Source organism: Eupeodes corollae, chromosome 1 (genome assembly GCF_945859685.1).
Source record: "Eupeodes corollae chromosome 1, idEupCoro1.1, whole genome shotgun sequence".
Taxonomy (NCBI): Eukaryota; Metazoa; Arthropoda; class Insecta; order Diptera; family Syrphidae; genus Eupeodes; species Eupeodes corollae.
Window position 1 is genome coordinate 306,231,819 of NC_079147.1, and position 13,565 is coordinate 306,245,383.

At 33.0% G+C, this 13,565-nt stretch overlaps 1 protein-coding gene across 5 annotated transcripts in view; it reads right to left on the reverse strand.

Moving 5' to 3' along the window:
• Nucleotides 1–13,565, reverse strand: part of LOC129942421 (rho-related BTB domain-containing protein 1) — a 51,914-nt gene that overhangs the window by 9,950 nt on the left and 28,399 nt on the right. For 2 of the 5 annotated variants that reach the window (XM_056051342.1, XM_056051341.1), the window contains exons 2-13: nt 10,072–10,275; nt 9,893–9,996; nt 9,629–9,826; nt 9,359–9,566; nt 9,047–9,286; nt 8,898–8,983; nt 8,566–8,824; nt 8,354–8,377; nt 4,230–4,343; nt 3,924–4,094; nt 3,610–3,852; nt 3,290–3,554 (exon numbers count right to left, since the gene is read on the reverse strand). In XM_056051342.1, the coding sequence (XP_055907317.1) occupies nt 3,290–3,554; nt 3,610–3,852; nt 3,924–4,094; nt 4,230–4,343; nt 8,354–8,377; nt 8,566–8,824; nt 8,898–8,983; nt 9,047–9,286; nt 9,359–9,566; nt 9,629–9,826; nt 9,893–9,996; nt 10,072–10,251 (2,092 nt within the window). In that variant the 5' untranslated portion in view covers nt 10,252–10,275. Of the gene's footprint in view, nt 1–3,289; nt 3,555–3,609; nt 3,853–3,923; nt 4,095–4,229; nt 4,344–8,353; nt 8,378–8,565; nt 8,825–8,883; nt 8,984–9,046; nt 9,287–9,358; nt 9,567–9,628; nt 9,827–9,892; nt 9,997–10,071; nt 10,276–13,565 lie in introns of all 5 variants that reach the window. The other 3 variants (XM_056051344.1, XM_056051343.1, XM_056051345.1) reach the window with 2 other exon arrangements.

Consider the following 13,565-nt stretch of genomic DNA (forward strand, 5'->3'; position numbering starts at 1 on the left):
TAAAGTCAAACCATGATCGTATTCTTTTACAAGCCGACATTGATAGTTTCACATTTTGGTGTGGGAAAAATAGCCTTTTACTCAACCCTTTAAAATGCCAGACTATAACTTTCACTAAAAGACTAATCAGTAACGTATTTGACTACTGTATATCACAGCAAAAACTCTGTCGTGTCGTGTACATTTCTGTTCCAACTTAGAGCTTACACATCACATTAATGTTATTGTTAATAAGGCAAGTTCTATGCTTGGTTTTATAAAACGCTGGGCAAAGGAGTTCAATGATCCCTATGTTACCCTTTCTTTGTATAATTGCCATGTTCGTCCTCATCTTGAATATGCTTCGCAGGTATGGACTCCCTATTACGAAATTCATAGAAAACGTATTGAATCAATTCAACATAATTTCATTTGCTTTGCTCTAAAAGGTCTTCTCTGGGAAGATCCCTATGATCTGCCTCCCTATGAACATCGTATTCTACTTCTTCAAATGCAATCTCTCCATCAAAGGCGTGTTAATAATGACTTAGTATTTTTTCATCAACTCATTAATGGTGAAATTGATGCACCTTATTTGCTATCTTGTGTACATTTGAATTACCGGGGCGGAACTCATCACCTGCGCACGTTTGATTTTATACATATTGACTTCCATAGAACTAACTATGGCAAAAATGAAGCTTTAAGTCGAATGAGCATTTTATATAACTTAAACTGTTCATCGATAGATTTAAATTTAAATAAGGTGGGATTAAAATCATTGTTTAGAACCAGTGCTCCACTATCGTAATTTTTTGTTCTGTAATAGTTAAATGCTAATTTTGTTTTGTATTTTGTGCGTGTGTTAGGCCATATTTGTATTATTTTTTACTAACAACTAACACATGCACTTATGATGATCCTCTGATCGTAGTTTGACGCTTGCTATAAGCTTACTACTTTCTGAAATTCTGAAGTGTAAAAAAAAAAAAAAAAGTATGTGCTTTAACTTGGTGCCTCACATCGTCGATAGACGAAACAGTAGGCATCTCGAAATAGCTGTTAGCACTTACTTTCCGCGTTTGCTCAACCTTGAGACCACTGATGGAATTTCTACATCATTTCGTTACTTTCAACGAAACACGGCTCCGCTATCGCCACGGTCAAATTTGTCGAATTACGAATTTTTTTCAAGTTTGGCCTGATAAACTGTTTTTTTTTTTCAAACCAGACAAAATTACCCTTCGGGCTAAAATTTAAGTAGAATGAAGAAGTCATCGCCACCACAGAGGCCTATTTTGTAGACCGCAAGAAAGTTTACTTATGGAATGGGTTAAAAAAGAATCGCTTGATCATGTACATCAAGCTAAAAGTAGACAAAATTGCAACTTAAAAAAAATGTATGTTTTTCTTTTGTAGACTAAGTACTAACCGGACCATCCTCTTATCATATAGGATGGCGCACGAAACATTCTACAAAAATAGAACGTAATAACTTTTTTTTGGGTGAGTAATCGGCTCTTCTGTACAAAGGGAATCAAGCGGGAGTTTGGTGGTAATCCCCAGAGGAGATGAGCAATTATGAGGCTGGTAAACATGTTTGCCAAATCTGGGAGAATCGCACGAAGACCGTACCATCGATATCCCAATGTTCATCGTGCATCGGCAATTTCTTATTGTATCACAATTAGTGAGCCAGCATGTACTTTTCTAAAAGACGGAACTTTCACACTTAATAAAATCTAATGTTCTGATTTCAATATTACCAACCAACGAGGTGTTCAAAAAGTTACCGGAATTTTCGTTTTTTTTTTTCAAAAAATATTTATTTATTCGTTTGCATCAATGTGGTCGATCGAGGAAAATAACCATCATTTCATGGGTCTCTTCAACTTTGAAAACAGGAAAAAATCACACGGAGCCATATCTAGTGAATATGGAATTTGGGGCATGGACTACGGTACTGTCCTTGGCCAATAAATTAGGAACAAGCAACGACGAATGAGTGAGGTGCGTTATCGTGGTGCAAAAGCCATGAATTGTTTTTCTATAAATCTCAGCGTTTTTTCGGATTGCTTCGCGCAAACGTCGCATAACTTGAAGGTAATACTCCTTATTAACGGTATGACCTTGTGGTAAGATCTCTTGATGCACTATTCCATTATAATCAAAGAAAACAGTAAGCAAAACCTTCACATTTAATCCAACTTGACGTGCTTTTTTTGTTGGTGACGTTGGATGCTTCCAGGTGGACGATTGTGCTTTGGTTTCGATATCATAACCGTACACCCATGTTTCATCACGAGTTATGACCTTTTCAATCAAACTTGGATCGTCGTTGACGTCATTTAAGAGCTCCTGAGCGATGTTCATGGGATTGTCTTTTTTTGGTCAAACATTGTTTAAAAAAGCAAAAATCGGCGAGATCATAAAAATATGTCGAATCTTAGCAACTACCACAGACAAAGTAAACAGTGAATATAGCTGATATCATACTTTAGGGACATGTATACCAACACAATACAAAACAAATTTAAGCCTTCGGACTCTCCAGACCAGCGAAATTTAAAAATTCCGGGTACTTTTTGAACACACCTCGCATATTAATGATTTTACGGTGCCAGAAAGAACGGAGTTCTAACTAGAACTCTGTACCAATTTGACAGAACTATAACTTCGTACTTCTGTGAAGAAATCACGTGGCACCGATTCAAGTACAAAAAACCAGGTACTAACTTCGTTTAGGGTGTTCTAAAACTAACACTCAGTTACAAATTGACAGAACTAGAATTTTGTATTTGCATAAAGAAATGAGCTTGTACCGATTTAAACACTAATTTTAGAACTAGTGCCAGTCTTATAGATAGGACTTTGTGAAGAAATTGGCTGAGAGAGATGCCGAATAAAATATATAAATGGCAAAAGTGAGGATATTTCAAATCAAACTCTCAGCTTAAAGTTAAGTTAAAGTTAAGTCTTAAATCATATAAAGAAAAGACAGAATGAAAAAAGCTCCATGCAATAAAGTTTCCAGGGTGAAAATAGGTGAAAAAAGATTTTTAAACAAATTTCACATCCTGTGAGCTTAAATGATGATTTAAATATTATTCACGTATTAAATACGACCACTATATCTTACCATTTTAATTACCATCCTTACTAAATTGTATAAACAATACTCTTTAAAAATGAACAAACTAAGAAATCAATAAAAACATCAAAACCAAAGCCATATTAAAAACAAAACTCCATTTGAAAATAAAAAACCATCACCACCACAAAATAAAAAATAACCGAATCAATCGCTCACCTCCGGTAAAGCATAAGCATCCCTCGTCGTCACTTGGCGAATCGCCACGTGCATCTTTCAATTCCTTATTCATCTCATTAATGCATCGCTGGTAGTAGTCATAGTCCTTGAGATACCACACTGGAGGCCATCGATGCTCTCGCAGGTATTCCTGATTATCCTGATGCAGGGCCTTTAGGCCCTTTAATGAGAACTTACAAATAATATTGTAATTGACACACAGATAAGACATACACCATTCGGCCAATTGGTGTGCGTTGTGGAGCTTAAATAAAACAAACCATCATATAAAATCATACAAAAAAATATTATACTCGTACTTTTACTGCTTCCAGCAGCTTTAAACAATGATCAACAGTTTCATTAGTCTCGTTTTGTGATATTAAAGTTAAATCTTCAATTGCTCGACATTCGACCAGATTTAATAGCCTCGGTAGGCACAGCCTGTTTGCTAGTTCTAAAAGATTCAGGCATTTATCCGCAGAAACTGCAGGAATTTCATCTGTATACAGATAACATAGAAGCTTGTGGAATGTATAGACCGTAACACCAGGAAATACAATCTATGAAATAAATAAAAATAGAAATCCCATCACATCATTAATCATCAAATAAAATTTAACTTTTAACTTACAACACTTGAATGTGCTTCACGAAAGTCGCCAGTTAACATTGCACGCATAACATCACATCTGGCCACTAGAATAGAACGATGCGCTTTCATGTGACCGTCATCAAGTTCAAAGGTTACATCACTAAAATAACCATCGCCTATGCAATGTTTTTCCATATTCTCCTTAATACTCTAAGAAAAACAAAACACAAAAGTAAAAAGTCAAAAAACCAACCGAATTTTAATTCTACCAACAAGAATTTATAATTTTTATTTTTGTTTTAACATTTTATCAAAAATTTAATCATGTATTTTTTAAAAACTCACTAAGCAATAATGTTGAATTGGTTCTTCTGAGAGACTAGCTAAAACATTTTGCGGCTTAGAAAGGAGCAGTGTTAGTTGAGGCAGTTCTAAGAAGTCAGCTGCTTGTTTTATTTCCTAAAGGGGTATATAGAATGGAAATTGTTTGCGTTGATGAAATGATAAAAAAAAATCTTATATGAAAATTGAAAATTATGAAAACTGAGTTAGTAAGTTGTAAATGTTATTTTGCCTATCACGGTTGGATGTACACATATATAATTACAGCCAATTGTTTTTGTGAATAAAACATTTTGTACAACGCTTTTCAAAAATTTATATTATTAAATTTGTCGTTATTTTATAATTACAAAAATTATGATTATATTTAAACTTAAACTTAAAAACTAGCTTTAAAGAAGTTTCATGTTATTAGTTTTTCGGTTTAAATGACAATCTTATTACTATTTCAATACAATTTTTGCAAGTTACATCTAAATCAAATTTTTGAAAAAAAGAAAACTTAAAATTCGAAGAACTTTTAAGATCAGTTTCCCCGAAAACTGTAGAAGAATCTCAATTATATGGACATAAGTGAAATAATATAGTATAGAGCTATGGACAAAGAAAGAATACACTTATCAATTTAAAAAAAGAAACAGTTTTTGATTTCAGATCTGAACTGAACTGAATCTCTGAAATTCAGTTTTCGAAAAAATTAATTGTCTTTTATACATCAACATATGTATATTAATTTTTTTATAATAAGCTCAGGAGGAAAGGAGATGTGGGTGTACATTGGTTTTGAATTCCTGAATATTGCAACGACTAGGAAAAACAGATTGTGGTAAGGCATTCCACATTCGCGTAGTACGGCTAAAGAACGAATCTCTGTATTTGACAGTACGGTCGAATTTGGACTCGAGGGTATACTGATGACCATTTATAGAAGCGCGAGTATTACGGTTGAACTGTTTAAAGGGGGGAATACAACTGGCTATTCCACTAGAGCATAAACCGTTAAAATAACGGTAAAAAGTGACAGACAAGATACCTTACGACGATGTTCAAGCGAAGTAAATGAACTTATGATGATATTATCATCTATCAATTTAAATGCTCTACGTTCAATACTATCCAAGAGGCTTAAGTAAGTTGCAGGAGCACCAGCCCAGAGATGAGAGTTATACTCAAGCTTTGGCCGTATATAATTGTAGATAAGGAAACCCAAACACCTTGCGGTATTTTTGGCAACATCGCGTATGTGATTGTTTCACAAGTGGCGGTTGGTGGTACACATACCGAGAACATCGAGAGGTGCAGTCTCCTCGATGCAAATGCCATCCATGGATAATGGCAATGTGCGTATATCTCGCTTTAACGATACAATACAGCATTGGGTTTTCGAAGCATTAAATTCCACGAGGTTTTTTATTCCCCATTGTACAATGTTTAGGTCGGAGTTTAATGAGCTTCTCATATTTTATCGTTGCAGTTCCACGTCCGAAGAAGAGGGATGTGAGTCTGAAAAAGTATTAATGGCATCATCTGAAATTCCATAGGAACTTTGGAATCTAAATGCAAATTTGGTAATTTCGGTGACTAGAGTATACAAGAAAAAGTGAGGAAAATGAAATTGAGACAAAGGTTTTAGATTTTTGGATTTCTTTTCAAACAAAAATGTACATACATACATACATTGCAACGCGGGCGGATATGAGTAAAGATATGAATCTAAGGAAACAGAATACTAATCAATGACAAAAGTTTCAAAACAGTATCAAAATTTCGGGATCGAATGTTTCTACAACTCAAGAGTGATTTTAAACCGAGTTCTTAATATTTCCAAAATGAAGTTTCAAATATAAATCAGAATTATTAGATTGAGTTTTAGATTTATTTAAGAACTTCGTTAAGACATTGGCTGTACAAAATTTATTTTTCATTTCAGGAGATGAATTGACTTGTAGGTAAGAATTCATTTATTCCTTGGACATTTTTTCATTTTATTTCAATTTAAAAAACAAATTTAATTGCGAACAAAGATTTTTTTAAGCAGACATGTTATCATGAAAAAATAAAAGTTTCAATCAAGGATCAAGGACCTAGTGACTTACAACTTTCAACCATTCCTGTGTGAGAGTACTATTGTCAGTGATGGAGGGGACCTATAGTTTAAAGTCGAATCCGATGATTAATCAATTCCTCGCAAGAGGTAGTACCCGTGAAAAAAAAACTTTAGATGGCAGGGTCGAACCCAAGACCTCTGGCATGACAGTCCAACGCACTAACCATCATCCCACGGGTACTATCAACAACGGGAATTATCAACATTTACGAATTTCAGTAATACTTATTTGGTTGACCACGGTTCTTAAATGGCTGGGCACCTGATTGGTAATATTTTTATTTATTCAATCTACGATGCTTAATCCACAGATTTGCTTATAGAATATATACGATTTCGTTGGTATTATTTAATATTGATAAATATATTAATTTACATAAATAGGAACAATTAAGAGAAGTTATTATACAATAATGTTAATAATGAATTTTTAAATTGATTTCTTGTAAGATATATATCTAGTTCATTATAGTACATATTAAAAAATGTACAACAGTGGGAAATAGGTTCACACTGCCTGAAATTTGTAGAATCAGGCTACTCAAATATGTAATTTCTCGTTCTTAAAGATATACTAGGTGCATAAATATTAATCAAAGAAAGCAAAAACTCGCAATCAATGTCATTTGAAAGAATATCACGAATAAACATAACACTAAACATTATACGCCTTGATTCAAGAGTTTGCATTCCTAACAAAAGGCATCTAGATGTATAATCAAGATTTGAGTAAGCATTTAAACTAAAATTTCTTAAAGCAAATCTCAAAAAATTCTTTTGGATATATTCAATTCTTGTTATCAACTTTTTAGTATCAGTATTTTAAATGGCAGAACAATACTCCAGTAATGTTCTAACAAGTGAACAAAAAATAGCTTTCAGTGTGTATGGGTCCTTAAATCACAAGAATTCCGTGTAAGGAAACCTAACATAGAGTTAGCTTTTAAAACATATAGGAGACATGAACATAACATAAAATTAAGATTCTCATCAAATAATACGCCTAGGTCTTTAATCTCGTGAACTCTTAATAGTTTGATTCCTTTGAGGAAATAATCAAAAATGTTGGGGTTTTTTAAGTGCTGTAAGTGAACACAGAGAAGTTTGACAGATTAAGGTCAAGATCATTTTGTTCACACCAATTTTCAAACTTTAAAATGTCTTGCTGAAATGCAACACAATCATTATAATTATTTGTAATTTTAAAATTTGTATGTCATCTGCAAATAACCAAGCTTCTTTGATTCCGGGCTAAAGATCGGTTAATTTTTTAAATTTTGTTTGTTCAAATTTAACTTTATCATAGTTTCATTATAGTTCTACCGGGTTAAGATCAGGAGCTATGTACTTCGTACTTAAGTTGCTGAACAAATTTGCCATCGGGCCCAATACGGGTACTTTTTGTTTCATTACTCCAGAGTACTCTTTCCCGAAATTGCTTTTTTTTCTTGAGATTCTCCTTAGCATATATTATGTGATCTCTGATGCGTAGTTTTTTTCCGGCTTGACAGTGCAAACAGCCTTACATCATTAAATTATCTTCTAATGAGTCTGCTTGACTTGTTTAAAGTGAATTCTTCGTTTTATTTTAGCCATAACAGTGCGAGATAGCTTAAGAAATCTACTCGTACTGTAGTTCCCTTTACCAAATATTGGACATTATAATCATAATCACTGTCTTCTAAAGCAAAACTAAATTCGATTACAATACTTTTTTGACTTGATTGTCTCCGTCTTCATTAGACAACATATCACAAAAAAAATATATTAAAACCATTCCCCTTTAAATATAAGTCTTGCGTTTTTTTAACAGTGTGCTATTTCTTTATCCTTGGATGTGTGTTAAATTTTCTCTTTTGAAAAGTGATGTACAACCTTCACGTTTAAAAACATTTATGGTAAAATAACTTACACTTAAAAACGAAATTCTAGCAAAAATTATAATAGAACATTAAAAAATAATGACAAAACATAATTTGAAATGAAACGGGTAATGTTTTAGTAGTTTTTAAATATTTACCAAAAGTAATCCGATTGGAGCAGTCTGAGAATATTGTAAATTTATCATTTTCAATTTTAAAATAATAAACAATATTTTAATTACTCTTCTTATTTACATAAAATATTAATATCTCAACTCTACAAAAAAAAACTCTCTAACTCTCTACAAAAATTTCAAAAGAAAACAGACTACAATAAATATTAAAAAATAATTTTCGTTTCCCAATTTACCTGAAGATTGTGAAATTCCTTTTCTATTGTTCCAGTGTATATAAATTTAAGACACTGATTCATTGCCTGCGGTGTGATGATTTTTGTCATTGTGACAATTGTCTGTGTAACATTCACTCCACGATTGTTTTCCATTTGGACAATACGTATATTTTGAAAAATCGGGTGATGTAAATCCTTGTAGAGATCTGTTGATTTCTTTGATTCGATTAGTGGTAGAGCTTGATAGCTGGATCGACGTTTCAAATGTTCCCACATTCTGATTGCAGGCATGAGAAAACGCGGTCAATTTTATTAGAAATTAAGGATTTTACTTACAAGTCTTTAAATACCTCAATGTTCTTGACTCATTGCGTATTAGACACTCCGTATCATCGTTAAAATCAGCCGTTGTTGCTTCACCAAACGTGGAACTTATCTACAATAAAAAACATTGTTAAATCAATCTTACTTCTCTTTAATATAGTTTTCTAGCTCTTACCATACTCGATTCACTACTACTCCTACCTCCCATATCCGAAAGCTCTGTAGTGAGCAAACGGAAGAAGACATTTGAGGCTGCGGCCAACATAAATTTATGCACTGCAAACTTTGTTGAACCAACAATGAGTATAAGATCTGTGTAGCATTGGGATACTAACATGCTGTACATGTCTTTTCGATAATTACCAACAACAACAGTCACCTCTGGTGGTGGAGGCTTTGGTGGGCGAAATGGTGCCTTGGGGGATTTATGTTGTTTTAATTTTATCATTCAACAATTTTGTATTTTTGTCTTTTGTGTTTTTAGTACCTGTAACAATGGTTTTTGCACCTTTTTCAGGTTTGTCATCCAGAATCGTTGCTGTCGCCTTGCAATCAATGCTGAACGAATGGCATTTTCAAAAAGTTCATTCACTCCAAAGTATGTGAACACACTGGTTTCATAATATGCAACTCCGAGTTCTTTGGCTACAGCTCTGGCTTCATCTGGCATTACCAAATCGCTTTTTAAGGCAGCTCTATAAAGGTAAAATGTTTTGTATAATTTTGTTTTTGATAAATTATTCTTTTGATTATGTACCTCACGAATGGACTACGCTCACCAAAATACGATAAATACTTCTCATCCCGATACATATATCGGAGATCGTTCTTACAGCCTACTAAAATAACCGGCGTATCGGGACAGAAACGACGTATTTCTGGATACCACATTGCTTTGCAATTCCTTAAAGATGTCGGACTAGCTATCGAAAAACATAGTAAAACTACATCTGATCTGTATTTAAAAAAGAAAGATACTAAGATACTTTGAACATTGCATGTAAATAATTTAACTGTATACCTTCCATAAGCAAATCTACGATCTTTGTCATGATCACCAAATGTGTCCCAAAGTCTAAGTGATACATTTACTCCATCGACCACTTCCCACGACCTTTCAAGGACCTAGGATTTCAAATTAAAATATTTTTGAGTATGGATTAGTTTTGAATTCTCGATGGAAACTGCAATTTTACTCACGTCTTTGTATATCCTGTACTGATCAATTGCCCAAACAGTTGGCACATGCGTCGATAAGAGTTGCGACAAGGATACATGTTTATTGCAAGCTCTGGCACAAATTAAACGCGTTTTTCCAACAGCTGTGTCTCCCACAAGCACACACTTTACCAGTTCTTGATGCGGTTGTTCGTTATCCATGTTTCCATTACCGTTGTATAGATTCTTTAAAGAGAAAATGTATGTTTTTAAGTTTAAAGCATAGGTGGATTAATTTAATTATTCTGGATTCATTGTGAGTGAGATCTCTGATGGGGAGAACAAATACGAGGTATGATAAAGTAATGTGACTTTTATAGCGCGCTCTTTACACTCTAAATTTAATTTTTGTTGTGTGTTGGCACACCGCATGAACATTGCCTATGACATGTTGAACGACGCCAATGATGATCCTGATCTGCTCAAAAGTGTTATAACTGGTGACGTTAAAACCAAAGCCCTGGAAAGAGTCCAGAAGAGCCAAGGCCGAAAAATGCACGATATGTTCCTTAAATGTGAAGGTTTTGCTCACAATTTTCTTTCATTACCATGGCGTTGTGCATTAAGAATTCCTACCACAAGTGCGTACGGTAAACAAGAAGTATCACCTTAAAGTTTTGCCACGTGGTTTTCGTGAATCAATAAGAAAAAAAAAACGGCTGGGAATGTGGAAAGAAAATTTTGTACCATGCATCGTATGGATTAAGTAGCATGCGGAAATTCTTAATATCAAACCCACAGAAAAATTTGCTTTGTGCTCGAAAACTTAACTCCACCAAGTGTGAAATGAGTGAAGATTTTTTTGAAGCAAGATGGAATCAGATGGAGTAGAAACTACATTAAATATTTGAATGCTATCGGCTTAGATAAGGACAGTTGAATCATTAATGAATTTAATAACGCCTCCGTTTGTTTGTGAACCTGAAACCAATTGGCTGTTCTCTAAATATGACCTTAGCCATGAAATAAAAAAAGTCTGAGAAATCAACGCGCTTAGTATAAAATAAATATTTTGTGATATAACTTTATAAAAGGCATTAATAAAATCTGGGATGAAAAGGTCCACTTCTTTTAATTTCTCTTATTCATTTAGAGTTTGAGACACAAATTCCTTTAGATTAGTTGTAGTAGGTCAGCCTTTTAAGAAGCATGGTGTTGTGGAGAAAAATAAATTTGCAATGAAAAAAAAAGAGATTTGCAGAGAATTCTTTTGAAAAGCATTCAAAAAATGATGTTATGAACTACATGTTTAAGAACCAAAAAGAGGTTTATATGAATATATCTCTGTTTTTTAATAATCCGCACCATGAGAGAAATCATTTTTAAGTAGACTTAATTTTTTTGAGAAACTAACATTTATTAACTTCCTATAGGAAGTTATTGTAATGGGTCCGTCTTGTCGAATTGAGTCGAAATAAAAGATTTTTGGAAAGATGTCTAATCTTGTGTGTGTACGTACGTTCGTCGTTTATAGCTTTAGAATCGACTTCAAATAAATTTTGTTATACAGAAAATAAGGCAGAAAGATGCAGAAAGAGCTCCCAAGAAAAAAAGTTTAAAAAAAGGTGATCATTTTGGTTAACCGTAAATATCTCACGAACCAATAACGCAAAATATATTTTCAAAAAATTGAGATTTTGGCTTCCAACTTATTTTATTTTATAAGAAATATTCATTAAAATTAAAAAAAAAAAATCGGATTTACAGTTTTTTTTACAAAAAATAATAAAGTTAGTAAAAATTGATTTTCGACTCAAATAACTTTTCAAAACTTAAAGACTTGGCTTTAAACTAATTTTATTTTTTGAAATATTATATTACATTCAGTAAAATTTTGAGAAAAATCGAATTGACAGTTTTTTTACAAAAAATTAAGAACCTAACAAATATTAACAAAAGTTGGTAAAAATTGATTTTCGACTTGAATATCTTTTCAAAAATTTTATGTATAGGTTTCAGATTAATTTTATTTTATTAAAAAATATTGTTTTCAACATTCAGTAATTTTTTTTATAAAAATTAGTCAGTTTGTTCATACAAAATAAAATCTACACAAAATAGGTAAAAATGGATGTTCGGTTCTGGATATCTCGTGGCTTAAAATGAATTTCATTCATGCAATTTGTATTTCTTTATATTAAAAATAAAAACTTTAAAGAAATGCTGCTAAAATTATTAAAAATTGGGTTAGATTTTAAAATCAAACTTTTTATTATATGCAAAATATTGTTGGTCATTTTTAATTTTTTTTAAAAATAATTTATCTGATAACTTTTTTAACAAAACACGAAAACTTTAGCGCCCTGCCTGGTTTGATGGACCTTTAAAAATAATGGTTGGGCCATTCTTCTTTGAAAACGATGCCGCCAATACTGTAATCATACATTATGAAAGGTATCTTACAATGAGCGAACATTTTTGAGCACGTCGGCTGCCGATAGTCCTAACACTGCTCGTGGCTTAATGGCGCTACTAATGGAAATTTTATTTATTTATTTGGCCTTTACGTTCTCAGGATTTGACTGAACCATACTTTCTTTCTTTGGAGTTGTTTAAAGTGTAAAGTATATTTAAATTAACGTACTACTATCCCGTCTGCTGAAATACTAGCACTAAACCCAAATATCCTTACAAGTGGTTCTAGAAAAAGCCCTCATTTGAAGAAGCTCATTTGGCCGACTTTATGACCCACCCTGTACTAAGTAACCACGCGTTTAAAAGTATACTATTAATCAGTTTCGTTCTATGGAATGAGAATAGACTTTAAGGAAACAAAAAAAAAAAACTTAAAAAGATGCCAATTAAGAAAGTCTTGCCCTGCGTATCAATCTTCCTCTCAAGATCCAGTCTTTTTACCTGCAAAAAACCGATAACTCAATTACTTATAAGTCTAATTTTACTACCCAGCTAGGCCGTTCGTAATAGGTTTTTTTTTAGAAAAATGCTAATTGTTTGAATTGATGCAATTATGCATATTTGCAATATTTGCAGATAAAATACGCTAACTACATGGCAAACATTTCACCCCGTGTGGGAGTTGACAATCACTATGGTACACACATTACATGGAGAGTAGGAATAGAAAAGATAAACAGAGATAATAGATGTGTATGATTCCATGTCATGATTTGCTTTTTGCTTGTCATTTAAGTAGTGTCAGCGTCAGGACATGAAAATAATAATTATTTTATTTGAAGGATCACTACGATTTTGAAATGTCCTGGCCGTCGTGCGTCGTCGTACTCGTCGTCGACGTCCGCGTCCCTTTTTTTATCAGATATATTGCATCAATGTTCTTGAGCACGTATTTTAGTTTTTTTTTCTCTCTTCTTTTAGTGGTGATGATGATGATGACATAGCCTGACAAACCGTGACAATAAATGCCTTATGCATATACATAATGTAGTTATCTGATTCATACTTGTTTAACGACAAAGTGTGACGTACATATTGTTAGGGAACTCATGCGAGCAGCA